This window comes from Leopardus geoffroyi, chromosome D4 (genome assembly GCF_018350155.1).
Source record: "Leopardus geoffroyi isolate Oge1 chromosome D4, O.geoffroyi_Oge1_pat1.0, whole genome shotgun sequence".
Taxonomy (NCBI): Eukaryota; Metazoa; Chordata; class Mammalia; order Carnivora; family Felidae; genus Leopardus; species Leopardus geoffroyi.
The window spans coordinates 76,729,752-76,749,783 of record NC_059342.1 but is presented as its reverse complement, the minus strand read 5'-3'; the positions used below and the strand labels follow the sequence as shown (position 1 = coordinate 76,749,783).

General features: G+C 44.8%; 1 protein-coding gene and 1 long non-coding RNA gene across 5 annotated transcripts in view; one reads left to right on the top strand and one right to left on the bottom strand.

Moving 5' to 3' along the window:
* The window catches only part of ASTN2 (astrotactin 2), an 879,885-nt gene that overhangs the window by 399,379 nt on the left and 460,474 nt on the right, over positions 1 to 20,032 (top strand). For all 4 annotated transcript variants that reach the window (XM_045469026.1, XM_045469024.1, XM_045469025.1 and 1 more), the window contains one exon: positions 19,026 to 19,110. In XM_045469026.1, the coding sequence (XP_045324982.1) occupies positions 19,026 to 19,110 (85 nt within the window). The remainder of the gene's footprint in view (positions 1 to 19,025; positions 19,111 to 20,032) is intronic.
* LOC123593340 lies at positions 14,426 to 19,142 on the bottom strand. Its single transcript, XR_006710270.1, has 3 exons — positions 19,024 to 19,142; positions 16,558 to 16,561; positions 14,426 to 14,436 (listed from the first exon to the last, which is right to left on the bottom strand). It is a non-coding gene; the product is annotated as an uncharacterized LOC123593340 (long non-coding RNA).

Here is a 20,032-nt window from a genome sequence, read left to right as displayed (position 1 = left end):
AGCCCTAGGAAATCGACAAAATCATATTTTAACTGTAGCAAGATGCAGTTAGATATATGTGCCAATATTTTGCATTCTACTAAGAAAAAAATGCTGCCAACAATTACCATTAGGATACTAATAACACACAAGTTCTCATTTCAAGGGTATGAAAGTGTGGAAAGTGTGTCTTAGAATTGGTGCAATGCCCTATTATTATCATTTTACAGACAAGGAAACTGAATCATATAAGTTAATGGATTTTCCCAAAGTCACGCATCTAAGAAGTGGTGGAGTCCAAATTGGTATCCTAGAAGTCAGGCTTCAAATTGTATCCTCTTAACCACTGATCTGCACTATCAGTACAGAATCACAACTTCTAATTATATGTTTATTTGTGAAGTTCTGTGTTCGATTCCTAGGTATCCAAGAGACTCTAGGCTGCACCTATGGGATTTACTGCTTACCTCCAAACCCAGCCCATTCATTGTCTAGTTCACTGCCCGTGTTTAATAATGAATGATGGAATGAATGAATAAAAAAAAGAAACATTGTGTTTGGAGACCAATTCCATGGACTTGACTACTAGATTTGCAATTTTGACTAATAGTGTGACCTTTGACATGTCACTTTGTTCTCTGAGTCTTAGTTTCTCTATTTGTAATATAAAAGGAAATTATAGTTGACTCCTTGAACAACAATGGGTTTGAACTGTGCGGGTCCACTTACATGCAGATTTTTTTCAAGAAACACAATATGGTACTGTGAATGTATTTTCTCTTTCTTATGATTCTCTTCATAACATTTTCTTTTCTCTAGTTTGCTTTATTATAAGAATATAGTATATAGGGATGCCTGGGTGCCTCAGTCAGTTAAGCATCTGACGTTGGCTCAGGTCATGATCTCCAGGTTTGTAGGTTTGAGTCCCGCATCAGGCTCTGTGCTGACTGCTCAGAGCCTGGAGCCTGTTTCAGATTCTGTGTCTCCTCCTCTCTCTGCCTGCTGCCCCCGCCCCCATGCTCATGCTCTGTCTCTCTCTGTTTCTCAATAATAAATAAACGTTAATTTTTTTTAAAAAAAGAATATGGTATATAATACATATAACATGCACAATATGTGTTAATTGACCATTTGTGTTATCAGTAAGGCTTTCCAGTCAATAGTAGGCTATTAGTAACTAAGCTTTGGGGGAGTCAAAAATTATACATGGAGTTTCAATGGTGCCTGGGGTCCAGCACCCTTGTCCCTCATGTTGTTCAAGGATCAGCTATTCATTAGATTTTCTCTGAGTGCTCTCCAGTTTTGAATGTGTATTGCAAATCTTCATTGAAAGCCAGTGCTCTGCCCAGCATTAAACTAGATAAAACATATTAAGCACTTAGCACAATGCCTGGTGCACAAAGCTCAATGAACATTAAGTATTGTTGTAACTGTGGTCAAAACATAAATTGAATAAAATGAGAATTGTAGGATTAAAAAATATAATAGTTACTATGAGCCTTAGCAGTCAGGTAAGTCTTCCTAGATGGGGAGGGACTATAACTGGATCATGTAGCAAACCAATGTTTGTGATAGAGCTATACTGTCCCAATATGGTAGCCCCTAGCCATATGTGGCTGTTTAAATTAAAAAGTAAATTAATTCACATGTATTTCAAGTGCTCAGTAGCCACAGGCTAGTGGCTACCATTTTGGAGATCATAGATGTAGAAAGTTAACCATGTAGCAAATGCATTTGGACAGTGCTGTGACAGAGAGTGAAGAGTGGTAGTTCCTTCCACTCTTGTCATTTAATTCAAATTAAATGTGTCATTTAATTCAAATTATTTATTGAGTGACAGTGCTGTGATAGGTGCTGTGCTATGCACTGGGATTTAACGGAGAACAAAATGAGACCCAGTGCCCGACCTGATAGATAGTCTAGTGCAGCAGTCGCCAAAACTACAGCCCACAGGACAACCGCTGTTTTTCATAAATAAAGTTTTATTGAAACACAGCCAATGCTTATTAGTTTACATATTGCCTATGACTGTTTTCTACAGTAGTAGAGTTGAAAAGCCATGAACCTGTAGCTTGCAAAACCTAAAATATTTACCAGCTGGCCCTTTCCAGAAAAAAATTTGCCAACCCTTGGTCTAGTAGGTTGATTTAATACTTTTACATCTGAGTTAAATAACTGGTTTTCGTATCTATTCATTTATTCATGTATTTGTTTATTTAACATTCAACTGGTATTTATTTCTCAATAATCTAGTTCAAGCAGGATGTCAGATACTGACAGAATGAACAGAATAGATAAAAATTGTTGCCATCATGGAGCTCGCATTCAAGTGGGGCAGGGGGCAAACATAATTAGAATATATGTAATACAACAAGTAAGTTGTATCCTATGTTAGAAGATGATATTTTTTATAAAGAGGCTGCAGGAAGAGTGGGCTGTGAATGAGGAGGAGAGAGGTGGTTGCAAATTTAAGTAGGGTGTTCAAGGTAGGCATGACTGAGGAGATGGGGGGGGGGCGCAAAGCATGCTTTGTGGTTACCGGGGGGAATATCTGGCCAGGTGGAGGGAACGGCTGGAACAAAGGCTCTGAGAGCAGATTGTGCCTCACATATTTGAGGAAGACCAGGTAAGAGAATGTTCCTGGGCTTCACTGAACACTAGCTGAATATTAAGAGCTAGGATCACAGTGGGACCAGAGGCCCAGAGCCTTGTAGTACATTGTAAGAACCTTGTCTTTCAACCTGAACTCAATGAGAAGCCACAAGAGCATTCTGACCAGAAGACTGTTGTCATCTAACTTACCTTTTCGAAGGATCACTCTGGCTACAACGCTGAGAAAAATCTTTAGGGACACAGGAAAGAGTGGTAGCAAGGGGGCTCCTTGGAAGACCAATAGGGTTATCCAGGCCAGAGGTGATGATGGCTTTGGCCAGGGTGATGGCTGTGGTGGTGGAAAGAAGTGATTGGAATCAAGATGTTGGATCTCATTCATTGCTGTGATTCAGTGAGCACCAGTTATATGCCGGGCCGTGTGCCCAGTGTTGGGGATAGTGAGCAAAAGACACTATCATCTCTGTCCCTTCGAGTTTTCTAACAAACCGATTTCAAGCTTTGACATCAGAAATGAGGAATCCAATGCTATGTCCCCCACATGTGGATGAGATCCAGGAGCAGTTTTCACACTGTCTCTAAAGACTCAGGAGAGGATGACACTGTCTTAGTCGCTTTGGGCTGTTGTAACAAAATATCATGGAGTGGTGGCTTGAACAACGTAATCGTCTTTCTCACAGCTCTGGAGGCTGGAAAGTCCCAACATCAAGATACCACTGAATTGGTTCCTGATGACAGTGTTCTTCCTGCTTGTGGAAGACTGACCTCTTGACTGCTCTCTGTGTCCTCACATGACCTTTCTTCCACCCCTGCGTGCTTGCATGTGTGCACGTAGACTGTGCGAAATCTGTCTCTCCTCCACTTCTTCTCATCCCATCGCAAGGGCTGACCTCATCTAACCCTGATTATTTTCCAAAGGCCCCACCTCCAAATACCATCATGTTGGTGTTAGGAGCTTCAGTATATGAATTTGGGAGGACACAGACATTCAGACAATAACAGATATCAGTGAACTGGAATGAGAGGAGAAGTGAACCAGTGCCACAAACATGCACCACGAGTGGGGGCTGAGCAGAGATTTTCTGAGCACTGTGCTGAACAGGGCTGGGACTCAGGGAGGTGAGTGAGGAGGCTCGGACACAAAATCTACAGAGGTGCTCATCTGTGGGTGTCAACCCTGCATTGCACAGCCCTGGGTGCCCCCTAAACTTGGAAGGGGAAACTGTTAACTCACTACAGTAGCTGCTCCAACCCTTCTCCTGAGAAGCCTTCGAAGAGTCTCCTTTAGGGGCCAGTTGGGGGTTCAAAGAGCACAGAGGCCCAGGCTGGGAGGCACTGTGCAGGCCATGTATTCCAACCCCCGCTTTCTACAGGGATGAGGTTGGCGTTCAGAGAGGGTCAGGGCCTGACTCAAATCACTCAGGAAGTTTGTAACACAGTAGAGGTCTCCTGACCACCACGCTGAAGCTAGATTTCCCCATCTCTTGAGAACAACTGAAGCAGTCAAATATTTTATTCTTGGAATGTGGGCCTCCAAGCTGCAACTTGGGTCAGTGTCTTCAGAAGCCTTTTACAACTTCTGAAGGTGGTATCAGCTTCTGGCAGTGTTTTTTTCAGGTCTGTCTTCCAGGCTTATGATCCGGTCCACGCATTCATGCAAAGAGGCGTTTCAGTGCAGGCCATCTGGGGCATGGTAAGTCCCCTGTCAGCTTCATTAATGTCTTCCTTTCACAAACATTGACTGAGAACCAGGACTGAGTCAGTCACCAGGGAGGGAGATATGACACACTGCCACCACCTCCGTTTGCTCAAAATCAAGCTGCTCCCAGTGTGGGCTGTTTTGTTTTTGGAGAGGCAGTAGGGAAAAGGGGAAAAAAGTGGAAGCGCTGAAGGTGGCAGATGTGGGTTAAAATCTTGTCTCTGCCTGGGACTGTTGGTGTGGTTTGGAGCAAATTGCTTAATTTTCCCCAAGCTCCTTTTCATCAGAGGAAAATGTACTCACCTTTGCTAGGGTTATTGTGACGATTAAAATCAGTACAAAGGAACTGCTACATAATATGGCAACTATATGGGTTCAACAAATGGGAATTATTGAATCAGGGGCAAAAAGAACCCCTAGTGTTGATAATGCTTAACCCACAAAAGTCTTCATCATGATGGACTGGAAGGCGTGGTGACAGATTTCTGAGAAAAAGGGGCCTCCACAAAACCATTTAAAACACAGCACTTGGCAATAGCAATGGCCTTTTCCGGTTATTTGGTGTCATCAAAGGGAGCCACCTATGACACCACACTGCTCTTTCTCTTCTGGATGGAGGCTGCTTTCATTTCAATGTAGGTGATTAAAAGGTCTCTCAAAAAGAGGAGTGTGTGTGTGTGTGTGTGTGTGTGTGTGTGTGTGTGTGTGGTCCCAACCTTTTGGTTACTTTTTGTTAAATGGTATTTTAATTGAAATGTCAGTAGATGGGTTTCTACCAGACAGCAGGGGTGGGAGAGGTGTATGGATTTTATGCTGATCACACCAAGACTGTTCCTCTGGATAGGACATCCAGGAATTCAAGATGCTCTACACAAGTCAGGCGAGGTCAAGTGACCTCACCCCGTACAGTAGGAATGGTCTGGTGCAATCTTTCCAATGGCCAGAAATGGACTTAATAGCAAAGTCTGACTCCCTAGTGAAACCTGGTGCAGGCCACTTGGACACACGTTGCTTAATTTTAATGATTCATGATTCTCTATCATATACCAGTAAATGTACTGCAAAATATTTTGTGAAAGAATTTGCATTTTAGTTATGGGAGCCTGTGCTGTTCTGCAAGTAAATCGTTGCCTGAATGTGGGGGCTGCTTGGGGCAGGGGGTGAGAGGCAGAGCCTGGGGAGGGGTGTGGGGGGTGCCTGGGGCAGAGGGTGGTGAAGAGGCTGTGGTGTGCGTGCTTGTGTGAGACTGAGGCAAAGGGAGTGGAATGGATGGGAAATTCAGGGAAAGAAATCAAGGGAAAGAGGAAGGAAAGTAGGGGAGTGGAATTAACAAGGTGTAATTGTAGTCCTTGCTTAGGCACTTTTACTTACCATATCTTTTGTAATCATCACATTAACCCTTGAAGTAGACAGACTGTCCCTTTTTTGTGTCTTTTCTGTGGACAAATTGGATTTGGGGACTTAACCTGCACCTGTCTGACTTAAACTCGAGGTCTTTTCCCTGAGGAGGGCTACAAAGGAAAGAGGCTTACAGGAAGGAGGACGGTGAGGGATAGAGAGGCACACATGGAGAGAAAGGCAAAGGTGGAAAAGAAGAGACCAAAGAAGGAAACTGAGGCAGGAGCAAACGCCAAACACTGCAAGACAAAAACGAGAGAGAAGAGGGGAAGAGAGAACCATCAAACAGAAGAGAGGCAAGAAGGAGAGGGAGAGCACGAGCATGAGTTTGAATACAACCAGGAATGTGGTTAGCAAAGGGGAAATGAGCTGGGTTCTGCTGACATACACATTACTGTAAAATGGTATAATATTCCAGATGGAAGCACTAGAAATGACAGTTCTCTAGTTTCCCAGGAAAGCTAACTGTGACCCTGACCATCTGCCTGTATATAGCTGAGGCTGAGGTCACTCTTAGGAATGGACCCCTCTGAACAGAGTGCAGGTCTCACATGATGCCCACCGCTTCTCTGTTTTCCCCCAGTTTCTGACTAGCCAGAGGCAAAGCCTCCCTCCTCCTGGTGTCTGGACCACCTTGCTTTAGGGCGTGGATGGCACAGGCAGGATGCATGTGTGTGTGCGGCCCATTGTACTCAGTGCACATCTGGAAAATCATTATTCTTTCTTGGTTTAATTTTATAAATGAGATTTGATTCCAAACTCACAAAGATAGCTGATGTTTGAAAAAAAAAAAAAACCATCAGTACATCTCTTTTGTAGACTGAAGAACTCTTTTGCAAAATGAATAATTACCCTCTGCTTAATCTGTTTTGTATATTTCACTTTGAAGGTTCAGGTTTTGTGCAAGTGGGGAACCACGGCATTATTAATCATCATGTGTCCTGAATAGAATAGTGTATATTTTATCCTTACTGCATCCTTGTGAATGGGACGGGACAGGGCTTATGTTCCCTGTCTTTTGGGTTAGAAGGGTGAGGCTCAGAGAGATGAAGGATATTGAACAAGGCCAACCATCAGCTTGTGGGAAACAGAGCCATGGTGGGTGGGACAGGTGCCGAGGTACTGACAACCACATAGCCTTATCTCATCTATATCCTGGAAGGTCCAATAGAGGTGTGGTAGGTGGCCAGGTAGAGCCACCATAGTGGGTCATTTTGAGTGGCACTCAGGATCATGCTGAATTCCCCCATCTTAACTAGTGCTGGGGAGCTCTGACTCCCAGAGTAGAGAAGAACAGGATTCGAATCCTGATCCTGTTACTTTCTTGCTGTGCAAACTGGAGGCCGATCGTTTAACCCCTGGGGGCTTCAGTTTCCTCATCTGTAAAATCAGGACATGAGCCCCTGCTTTCACAGAGTGACTGGGTGGATGAAGGTGAGAGGGTAAATCAAATACATCATGCTTAACAGGATCCATAAGCAACTCCCAGCCTTTTCCCTTTCCCAAATGACAGCCAAGGGATCCAAGATCAGAGCTGTGGGCAGGAAAGAACATTAAGGCAGCCAATTCCCTAGTAATAATCATAGCAATAGCAGGCTGTGCTTATGGAGCCCATACTGGGGATAAAGCATTCTAGACGTCATGCAGTGAAAGGGACAGGCCAGATCAAACTCGTTGTAGAACTGAGGAAATAGAGCCTTGGGCAGAGACAGGAAATTGTGCAATCATGGAGCCACTGGATGACACATGCAGAGCTCATACCCTGTCCTGACTTTAGTGCCTGTCTTCTCTGCCTTAAATGGCCTCTCTCCGTGCCCAGTGCTTGGATTCAGTATTTGGGAATGACCCTTTTTGTAGAGGGACTATGGGTTTCCCAGGGTTCCATCCCCACACCTATGGAATGAGTAGCAGGTCCTCAGTGCCTGCTAAGCCCTCTGCCTCTGAGGACCCAAGGAACCAAAGGGCCATCTGTGTTATGACCTTCTTTGCCTCCTTCCTTTGCCTTTCCCTCTGTCTGGCAAACTCCTACACCCGCCTTGAGAGAGAAGCTGTGTGGCCTGGGGCGAACGGCACTGTCTGCTGGTTTCCAGTGCTGGCCTTGGCACTCTTCGCGTTGTGACATCAGGCCAGCAAGTTACTTAACCCCTCTTGGCCTCAATCTCCTCATCTGTAAGATGGGATTGAAACTAGAACCTGCTTCATAGGCTTGTTGGGAGGGACATGAGTTAATGTATGTAAAAAACTTCTAAAACTGCTTGGCAGGTGTCTCAGTGTCCCCTCTTGTTATTTTTAGCCCCCCTCTTTGCTGGCATGTCCTCAACCTTGGGGCAGAGTTCGATGCTCTTTCCTGTGACCCTGTGGCTCTTTGCACACACTCCCCTCCCCATCCCAAATCACACCTTGTGGTAGCAATGTATTTTTTTCTCAATGACACCCAAGTGTCACCTGCTTGTGATGAGAGAATAGGACGGATTCGTCTCTGTGCCGCGATCCCACCTGTCCCAGGCACAGAGGAATCATACTAAGAATGAAAAATGGTCGGATGAAGTAAGATCTGGACCAGAGATGAGGCAAGGACCATGTGAGGAGGAGAAGGGGAGGAATCCACACAGCAGAAGTCTGGGGGGAAGGCTGTTGCTGCAGACAAGGGCAAGGGCACCAAGCTAGAGAGGAAGTGCGGCCTGGGGGTCCACCGTGGTGGCCATGCTGTCCGTAATACTAACAACAAACAGTGGTAACAGCTCACACTTACTGAATGCTGCCTGCACGTCCGCTGATGTGGTCATTGTCTTTAATATGTTATCTCCAATCCCTGTGACACTTTTAAAACATTGGGTTTAACTGGGGCACCTGTGTGGCTCAATCTGTTAAGCATCCGACTTCAGCTTGGGTCATGATTTGAGGGTTCATGGGTTTGAGCCCCGCATCAGGCTCTCTGCTGTCAGCATAGAGCCTGCTTTCAGATCCTCTGTTCCCTCTCTCTCTGCCCCTCCCCTGCTTGCATGTGTGCCCATGTCTCTCTCTCTCTCAAAATTAAACATTAAAAAAGTTTTTTTTAAATAAAAAACAAAAACAAAATTGGGGTTAAGGTGTCCATTTTCTGATGAGGAAACTGAAGCCCGGAGTAACCCAGCAACTTATTCAGGCCACTTGGTCTGTTCATAGTGAGCTGAGGACTCAGCCCCAGAACGTTAATACCCGTGCTGATGCCGGTTTCCTTTCTCCAGCTGGTTACCCTTGGCCCCTGACCCAGGCCGGGTTGGCCTGAGAAGCATGGATAATACAGGCACCTGGGTGAGGTGGGGGCAGCGGTGGGGAAGGGCAGCCCTTCGCCAGCAGGCCCAGCTCTGTGCATTCATGTTAGGAATTCCGTGATCCTTGCTGGCTGTTGGGGATGTCTGCATCTGTGTGTGTCCCAGGCTGCTGGCGAGAGGTCTTTGTCCCCCTCCATCCTCAGTCTGCCGTAATTTTGAGACAGTGTCTTATCTACATGATTTTTCCCCATATAATAATTTATCGATGATTGTATGTGGTGTGTGGTTCACTCAGGGATGAACAAGGCTAGGGGGAGAGGGCTCTCCCTGGCTGAGCCTCCGAGGTGGGATCCCTGGTGTGGCCTGGCTGGCGGCTTTTCAGAGCCCAGGTCATTCTGCACAGGCTGCTCACATGAGCGGAGTCAGTGCCAATTAGCCCCATGTGGCCTTGATGAGGGACTCTGATCTCTATCAGTCCTGATCACCAGCCTGTACCACCACAACCCCTTGGCCTCTATTTTTTTTTCTCCCTGCTCTCAGAGGCGTGTTGATGAATGGCAATGAGGGGCCGGCAGGTTGAATGCAGGCATCTAAATGTGTCTCAAATGTATGGGGAAGACCAAGGCTGAAACGTGTCACTCCGACAGTGTAAGGAAAAAAGGGACAGCAGAGACGCCCATGTGAGTTTGCTTAGATGTCATCTGGACCAGCCTTCTCAGGGTATATAGAGAGACTGAGTCCCAGGGAGGAAGGGGACCTGCCCTAGGCCATAGCACAGTTGGCTGAGCAGACCTCTAGAGAAGGGTCCCTCACTTTACAAAGATCCAAATCCTAGTCTCTTGTTATTTCACTCCAGTTGTGCTTTTCTGCTTTCCAAACCTCTGTTCCCCAGACTTCCAACCCTCTCCAACCCCATGCCTCGCTGCCCCTCAGTCCCTGGGGAAACGCTGACTTCAAGAGACAAGACTAGAGTGCGTTAGAAGAAGAATCAAGGACTGGGATGTGAACAAGATTTGGAAGGGCGTTTGGGGATCCCCGTGTATTTGCCACTCACTTTATAGATGGAAAGGCTGCGGTCTACAAAAGCAGAATGATTTGTCCAAGGTTGCAGAGGGGTCAGCATGTAAGATATATTCCCTGATGACAGTGCTTACATTCAAAACTGCCACAATGATCTCATTCTTTTACTAAATAATCATTTTGCTACTTAATTTTCTCTTCACCCCCTACTCCCCTCTCAACCCCTGGTATCTCCACTGTTGAATATGTCTCTCTCCAGTTCTCAGCCTCTGCTCTTCTCAAGGAGTGAGTGGATTCAGGGCAGAACTGCTGGAAGAAGCAGCCCCTGGTCTGCAGGTGGGTCTTGGATGGCCCTGTTACCATCAGCAAACCCAAGAGGATGTGAGGGCAGGAAAGGTACAAGGGAGGGAGAGCAGTTCATAAGGCTGGGACAGTTGGCTGGGGCCAGTCACGAAGGGCTTTGGATGTTAGTCTAGGGCATGTGAACTCTGTCCTGAGAGCTACTGGAAGCCACTGACAGTTTTGGGGATAAGCGATGGATGTAGGGTCTTTGAAAAGATTACTGGCCATCACTCAGATTGATGGTGGGACACGGAAAGCTTATTGGCAGTGATGAGACTTATCAACAGTGCACATAGACAATGTCCAGAGCCTGCCCCAGGGCAGTGATAGTGGGAAAGCTGGGAATGGATGGGCCTGAGTGACAGTAAGGAGGCTGCATCATTGGGATTCAGGTGCCGTTTGGATGTTGAGGGTGGTAACATAGTCCAGTCAGAGATTTTTCTAAGGTTTCCGGTTTGGGAAGAAAGCAGGACCAATGTTCATAGGAGGTGGAGGGAATGTATGTTGGAGGTATATCCACTTCTGCTCCAGTAATGCTTCATGACAAACAGCCACAGTGTTTTATTGTCAACAACTGTAAGCATTTCCCCCCTTTGTTACACATCCGGGTGGACCAGTCTAGCCAGGACTCAGCTGCACTTTTGTCTCTGCTCTGTTCCACGTGCCTCTCATTCTTCTTGCACCAGCCACTACTTGGAGAATGGTTTTCTTTTCTTTCTTTTTGTTTTAAATTTTTTCAACGTTTATTATTTTTGAGAAACAGAAGTAGAGCATGAGCAGGGGAGGGGCAGAGAGAGAGGGACACACAGAATCAGAAGCAGGCTCCAGGCTCTGGGCTGTCAGCACAGAGCCCAACGTGGGGCTCAAACCCACAACTGTGAGATCATGGCCTAAGCTGAAGTCAGATGCTTAACCAGCTGAACCACCCAGGTGCCCCTAGAGTGTGGTTTTTTTCATGGCAAGAGGCAGTAATGCAAGAGAGCAAGCCCAGCCACCCAGCACATTTCAAGCACATTTGGCCCCTGTGTTCACATCATGTCTGCTACCATCCCATTGGCCAAAAAATCAAGTGACATGCTAAGCCTGAAGACAAAGGCTAGGGAAGAAATCTCTGTTCTCACAGTCAACCATGGCAAGGACAGGAATGCATACTACTACAGGAAATGAAGACTTGACCCCAGTAATACAGTCCAGCACAGGGTACGTTTTCCTTCCCCCCCGCCACCCCGATCTCCCGTTCCCATGGTTTTTTCCACACTCTGTCCAAGCACATTCTCAGAAAGGCATCACATAGCTAGGCAAGGAGTCAGAAGGAGACTGGACTTGGATGTTCAGCAACCCTGGGCAGCTTGCTTACCGTAACTCTCCAGGCCTCAACCTCATACATAGTTTTTATAGTGGAACCAATAGTATTATCCTGCCAGTATGGATACCAAAGGTAACTAGGTAAGGTCAGCACATAATAGATGCTTAGTTAGAAGGTATTATGCTTCCCCTGTGGATTATCCCTGCTATCAGGAAATCAACATAAGTACCCTTCATTGCATAGGCATTATGGATTTAGTGCAATCCACACATAAAATATTTACACAGGATATTTGGAAGAGTGATTTTTAATCTTTACTTATAGTGGGATTTTAGAAATCAGCAGGATGTTAATTTTGGTGTGGGTGAATTAGAGATTCCTCTTCTTCCTAATGCTTATTGGCTAGCAGCTGATTGTTGTCACATTATAGACAGCTGTCCTTTCTCTCATCCTGGTGGTCATGTTTATTGTTATGATGTTTGTGATTGTGTGAAAGAGCATGGGTTTTGAAGACCTGATTCTGTGACCTTGGCCCAATGACTAGTTGAGTCCAAACTTTTGTTTCCTTGTTTTACAATGAGGACACTGGTACCTTCATCCTACTCCTACGGGTGTGACCTGTGAGACGACAGGCAGTGACATATGGCAAGTGTCTTCCACCACTCCTACCATGAAGCAACATCCCAGTAATGCTAGGCTCAACTCATGCCTCCCCCACCGCATGCCTGGCCCTGAGCTGGGCTCCAGCGACACAGAGATAGAAGTGAAGAGGCCCAAGGTGGCCCCTTTGGAGTCAGGACAAGAAAGGATGCCACACACGCTTACTGCTTTGAGGGCCCAGGGAGATGTCTTTGCAAGCCACAGTGACAAGAAGAATAAATAGGAAAGTGAACAGCAGCCAGTGTCCCTGGCCTGTGATGATAAGTGATGGCTGAGTTGGAAGCAAGTGAAAATGGAATCGTAAGAGGATAACAAGGCGGGAGGAGGATAGCCAGACAGCAGGCAGACTTGGGAAGAAGGCTTTGCATTCATCTTGTCATCATGGGCAGGTGATGAGCTTTTCTGAGCTGTGGAGGAAAGAGGGGGCAGCACCATCTGGCTTAGCCTCTTGTCCACGCCTGTGTGTCCTTCAGTAGGAGGAGCAAAGACAAAGGCAACAGGTGTTACTGGTTCTGAAAACACCATAACCAGCTTTGGAGATTATTTCATTCAAGCTGCCTCAAATTTGCAGATCAAGAAATAGATCCTCTTGGCTTTGCAAAGGGCATACCTTGAAATTGGGACCATCCTTCATCTAGATAGCACTTTTTCTTTCCACAAAAACAAGATGTTAAATTGGCCCCCTCCTATCCTGGAACAATAATTACAAAAACTCAAACATCCACAACGTTTTCAGCAAGAAGTGTGCCAAAGATTGTAGTTCAGACTTTGCAGATACATCACCAATCTTTCCAGCAGATAAGTGACAGCAGCGTTGTTACAGATTAGGAAACAGATGCAGAGAGGTGAAGCCACTTGATCAAGTTCGTGCAGATTGTAAGTGGCAGATCCAGGATTTGGATCCAAAACGAGATGATTCCAGGATCCATGCTCTGAACTACTTTACCAGCATCCTGGTTTTACATGATTAACATGAAGGCGGTGTCCACTTCAAACTGGTTTTGAAGAACCTACACAAGATAAACTCAAGATTGCTCATAGTTGAGGGATTCTAGTGTTCTACCCAAGAGTTTATGGAGTAAGAAGGTATGTAACATAAATTGAGAAGTGAATAAATGGGACCTAGGGGACAGGAAGAATAAATATATTTTTTAAAATGTTTTTAACATTAATTTATTTTTTGAGAGACAGAGACAGAGCACGAGCTGGGGAGGGGACGGGGGGGGGGGGGTCATAGATTCCAAAGCAGGCTCCAGGCTCCGAGCTGTCAGCACAGAGCCTGACATGGGGCTTGAACCCATGAACCATGAGATCATGACCTGAGCCGAAGTCGGACACCTAACTGACTGAGCCACCCAGGCGCCCCAGGAAGAGTAAATATATTAATACCAGTGCAACTCACATATAGCTGATAATACAGAGTTTCAGTAACTAGCACGATGAAAATCCATGTAACTGATTTCCTTTATGGAAACCACTTTAATGAATAGATTAAACTCTTTTTTGAGGTCTGCATTATCAATCACATATAAATATATGGTTTGAATCTGTTAAGGCCATCTAAGATTCATTATATTTTAAAAAAATAATAATCCCAGGGTGCCTGGGTAACTTAGTCAGTTACACGTCTGACTCTTGATTTAAGCTCAGGTCATGATCTCACGGATCATGATCTCATGGGTCATGAGTTTGAGCCCCACGATGGTCTCTGCACTGACAGTATGGAGCCTACTTGGGATTCTCTCTCTCTCTCTCTCTCTCTCTCTCTCTCCCTCTCCCTCTCCCCCTTTCCCTCTCTCCCTCTCCCTCTCCCTTTCTATTTGCCCCTCCTCCCACTCCCATTCTTTCTCTTCCTCTGTCTCTCAAAATAAGTAATAAACATTTAAAAAATATATTTAAAAAATCCTTGTCTGTGTTATAGATTCTCATTATAGGCAATTCAGAGATGGCAGGCAAATACCAAGGAAAAAAATCCTAGCAAATGTTGCCAGGTATATCGAAGCATTGAGATCACCCACGCAGCAGGAAGGATGCTACAGTAGTGGCCAGGAGCCCTGGGTTCTAATCCTGACTCCCCCAAAGCTAGTCCAGTCATTTGGCCAAATGTCTTCACTCTCTGAAATTTCATTTGTTCCTTGGAAAAACGAAGCTGAGAAGCTGTGACCCAGCTGATCTTTAAGAGCTGTTTCTGCTCTGATGTGAAATAGAATTCTATTTTAGACATTTCATCAACACTCATGTTGATACTTTCCATTTCCTTGGCAAATACCTGTCCTGCATATAAGGAAGTTTCTTCTAGTCTTCGGCAGAACCATCATTATTCTAAATGAACTCAGCCTGAATTCATGAAAACTTCAATGTATTTCTCCATTCATTCATTCATTCATTCATTCAGCAAATAAGCTGCCTACTCTTCATCAGGCATGACACTAATTGCTAGCATATGGAGATGGTTACAGAAAGATTTCTGCAGTTAAGAAGTTCCCAGCTTAGTGGAGAAAACAGGCAAATTTAAGAAAAATGGTTTCTTTATCCCATTGGCATAGATGTTACTATTGTGAGATGTGCCCCCTCATTTATTTATGCACCAGGCAGTGCAGTGGGTGCGGATGCAACAGTGAGCAAGATGGCTGCAGCCTCCTCATTCAAGGAGCTTCTGTAGTGATAGGAGTAAGGGAGCATGGGTGATCATAGATCATGTAAACCTGGATCCCTGGAGAGCTGTTCTGACCGCCCGGCTGCTCTGGGTATGCAGAGGCAGGGTTGCAGAAAGGACTCATCTGAAGAAGGGGTTAATCCCTAGGTCTGGCTATCAGAAGCTTGCATCTTGCAAGAAGGAAGTGCTTGGTTGCAAATAGTGGAGAGTTGGCTGAGCCAGCAAAATAGGAAATTGGAGTCAATAAAGTCAATAGCCAGGGCATTGATGGAAATCTTACTGGAGACACCTAGCCCAGTCGCTAAGAGTGATCACAGCTAAGGCTGAAGCAGTGTCAGGAAAACAGAGTTTCAGGATTCAGAAAGGCTGTGTAAATGACTGGCTCTCATTGGCACTCAGAATTGATGAACGTCTACTCCAGGTTTCCATTTTGCAGATGGGGAAGCTAAGGTCCAGGTAGAAGGAAATTACTTACGCAGTCTTCCTAAAGTTATGTGCCAGCATATATCAGAACAGAGTGCTGGTTTGGAACGGAAGGGAAAGAGGAAGAAATTTATGGAGGACTGTTTGTCTGCCCGAGCCATGAGCCTTACTTTCCACTACTTCAATTTACTCTCACAGTCAGCTCTGTGGAGTTGACATTACGGTCATTTCCCATTCTATTAATGAGAAAACTGAGACCCATCCAGGGAGAGAGAATGTGAGGATTAGAACCCAGGTCTGTTTGCCTCTAGCCATCATTCCTCCCCTGCCTCACTTCCTATTCTCCAGGTAACCTTTTTTCTTTTTTCTTTTTTTTTTTCAGTAAGTTAGTTTGTTTAAAGAATGAGTGGGGGAGGGGCAGAGAGAGAGGGGGACAGAGAATCTGAAGCAGGTTCTCTGCCGACAGCAGAGAACTCAATGCGGGGCTCAAACTCACGAACTGTGAGATTATGACCTGAGCTTAAATCAGACACTTAACCCACTGAGCCACCAGGGTGCCCCTCCAGGTAACCTTTTCAGGGCCTCCAGAGTGGATGCCTCGCCTCTCATTTGCAAAATACATATTTGTTGTATAATGCAAGTCAGTAATTAATGATCTGTTCTGAGAACGGGGAAACTTGCCTGGTAAGCATGCAAGAAAGAAACACAAAATATAGCAGTAACCTTCCTCGGTATAGATCTCTCATTCTCTCAATATTCCCAACAAGAGGGAAAGGGGGACCGTAACCTGTGCCCTTTCCTGCAGAGTCACAGATCGGAGAAACAGGAACCTGACTGAGCAGTGCCCTTTCCCTCAAAAAGAAAGGCCCTCCTTTCTCAGCCCTTCTTGCCTGCCCCAGCCTGACTTCCTGTCCCTCCACCAGAGGTAACTATTTACCTCTTCCATTACAAATCATGAGGTCTGTGGTTGTGGCAGATCATAAATCAGCCCTGGGAGTCTCGAGGACAAATGCCAGGACTTTTAATATTTAATATTAGGCATATTTAAAGTGATGAATATTTCATGACGGGACTGTAGCATTTTAACACATCATTAGTGACTCCTACCCCTCCCCTTTTTGGTAAATTATTCTCACCGAAATCTCAAGGATCTCCTCCCTCTTCTTCCATTTTCCTTACCTCTGGCAACAATCAGCTCATTAGCTTGCACACACCTACAGCACACACATTTGTTGGAGCACTTGAACTTGCTGTTGGAGAAGAGAGTTACAGAGAACGTTCCTGCCTGCGAGAAGCCCCCTCCTATTTACCAGGTATCCAGAGAAGGGGAAAGGTAGAGCTCTCTCTCTCTCTCTGTCTCCCTCTTTCTTCTGCCTTTTGGTGATCTCCATTCTAAATATTTGTAATAGTACCTCTTACCCATCCATCACTTCTTATTCTGTCTCACTACCATTTTGGCTCAGCCAACATTTATCAAGTGCAGGCTGTTTGCCAAATACTTGTGAATGCTGGGGTTACAAAGATTAAGCAGCATTATAATGTATAAAACAAATTAGAGAGGTTTTTTTTAATGCTCGGAATGCTTTGTATAAGGTCAAATGCATAATATTTTTGGTGAACCCATGAAAACAATGAGGTTGTTTGGTGAGTACAAATGTTTTGAAAAGAGGAGTTATGGGTGATAGTTGTAGAACCTGTTAACCTAGTGTATATTCTCTGCTGTGTTGTGTTTTGGTAGCACAGGTTGAAAAGAATCTTGATTCACAAAATCTGTAGTCGTAAAAAGCATGGCCTCGTTAGCACTACAGTTCCCAGGCTCCAATATCCTCCTCAATGAAACAGAGATGACAGGAGAGGGTGTTTGTGTGGGTTTGGGGGTAGTGGTTGTTTTTAAATGAGGTTTGCATAAAATGTGTTTACCTAGCAACTGGGCTTAATATGAGAGTGCTCTCCAGTGTCCTGAATTCTATTACACAACATCTGAGCATTTAGCCTTTATTTATTTTTTAGTATGACTGAGATTTAAAAAGACAAATGTTTAAAGGAAATTCAAATCTAAAAGTTGCAAGTTTCCTAAATCTATTCCTTTGAATTACACGTTTCTGTGAAACATGGTTCAAAAACACTCAGGTCAGGCCAGTCAGAATCACTGTAGGATTGAAGAGTTGCAGCTGTGTGTGTGTGTGTGTGTGTGTGTGTGTGTGTGTGTGAGAGAGAGAGAGAGAGAGACAGAGAGAGAGAGAGAGAGTAGATCACCTGAAGATGAGAAAGAAAGCAACCTGACAGCAATAGTCTAGAAATTTATGAGCCATAACAGATAGTTAATTATTTTTTAAGTGTTTTATTTATTATTGAGAGAGAGAGAGTGCGCACACCCACAGGCGGGGAAAGGACAGAGAGAGAGGAGGACAGAGGATCCAAAGCAGGCTCCACACTGACAGTGGTGAGCCCAGTGTGGGGCTGGAACTCAAGAACTGTGAGATCATGACCTGAGCCAAGGTCAGACACTCAACCGACTGAGCCACCCAGGTGCTCCAGATAGTTAATTATTCATTCAACTCCCAGTATTGAGGATCTACTCTGTTGTACACAGTGGGATAAGGCAGGGCAGTTTCCAACAGCGTTTCCCAAGTTGCGGGCCATGGGACACTAATCTTGTGGTCTGTTGCACCAGCGAGCTTCCCAAGATGAAATAGGTTTGGGAAAGCTGTTTAGGTATCACTTTCATGAAGAGTCACACACCACTGGCTCTACAAACCATCTAGTGTTTCCCAGTCATTTTTTTTTTTTTTTATAGAATCTATGTTTGGTAAGGTGTCTGGGGATATTCTACAAATACACCTTAGGAAAAACCAGTAACAAATTGAACCTTATTCAACCCAACTTTAAGGAGTGTACAATGGATTGGTAATTGAAGAGGGTAGGACGGAGAACTTTGGAAACCTTCCAGGATTCTGAACTCTAAAGCTATGCAAGGAAACCCCAAGTGAGCTTGGCCAGTGGGAGAAGATGCTTAAGGTAGTGTGGAACGCTAGCAAGCATTCATGCAACATGGCATGAGATATGGCCATAAAAAATGATGTATGGTTACGTGGACGGATAGATGGGTGGATAGATGGATTGATGGGTGGAGAGGGAAAGAACAAGAATGGAAAGATGGGAAGGGAAGAGGCACACCAACTAAGACAACAATAACAACAAAACAAAATGAACTCTGGAAGTGATAGATGAACACAAATTTTCCAGAAGGGGAAATCAAAGGTATCTTGGTAGAGGTGACATTAATTTGGGGCTTATGGATGAACATGAATTGCTCATTCAAGTGGAGAGAAGAATTTGAATTTCTGATGATACTTTTAATGTATACCACCAGGTCATTTCCTGTTTCCCTCATGAAGCCATGAGCCCCTTCAGTGTCTAATCTCTGTATCCTCAGTGTGGGCCAAGAACCTGGCAGGGAGTGTGGTTAGGACTTGTTGAATGAATAAGCGAGCAGATGAACAGGGGAATAAACCCTTTGTTAACCATAGTGGTGGGTAGACCAGAACACGCTCTTTCCCTGGGTCTTTTCCAAAACTGGGCAGCCCACTTTATTTCCTAAGAAACCAGGAAACCAGGGGAGAAGGCTATTTGGGGCAGATGGTATTTCACAAGACCCCTTTCTCTTTTTGCTTACAGGAGAGTGCAGCTGTCATGAAGGCTATGCCCCTGACCCGGTTCACAGACACCTGTGTGTGCGCAGTGACTGGGGACAGAGTGAAGGGTGAGTGGCAAGGGGCATCAGGGCAGGGACAGTGGAAAGCCATCCCCTGCTCCTCTGCTATGGTAGTACAGGCCCCAAACCTCTCCACGAAGAGGACTCTTTTTCTACAACAGTTGTGTCATATACAACCTGATGGGCAGCAAATCCCATTTCCCACTGAATCACATTTTAATATTAAAGTTACATGATTAATAAATCTTCTAGAGAACAAAGGCTCAAATTTAACTCACCCTCCCACACTGTAAGTAATCAATGAACACTTCCTTAACTGAACTGATAGAGAATCGGGTTTTTGTCCATAAACTCCAGAATGGACAAATGGTCTTTAAAGTGCCGAGTCCTTCTGTGAAATGGAGACATTCTTTTATAAATGGTCTTACCCAGTACATGGGTTTGAACAGCATGGATTTAAAATGCATGGGTCCACTTACATGTAGATTTTTTTTTTTCAATAAATATAGTACAGAACTGTAAATGCATTTTCTTCATGATTTTCTTAATGACCTTTTCTTTTCTCTAGCCTACTTTATTGTAAGATGAAAGCGTCTAATACACATAACCTATAAAATATGTGTGAATCAACTGGTTATGTTATCAGTAAACCTTCCAGTCAACAGTAGGCTATTACTGAGCTGCCTGGCTGGCCTAGTCAGTAGAGCATGTGATTCTTGATCTTGGAGTTATGAGTTCAAGCCCCATGTTGAGCATGGAGCCTATTTTAAACAACAACAACAAAATAAAGCAGTAGGTTATTGGTAGTTAGGGTTTGGGGGAATCAAAAGTTATACACAGAGTTTTGACTGGAGGGAGGCTGTTATTTAAGGATCAACTGTAATTATCCTGTGAAATTTGGTTGTCTGTAAAGCTACTTTTAAGCAGTGTCCACATATGAATCCTACCTGCTTCTGACTAACACCATCTC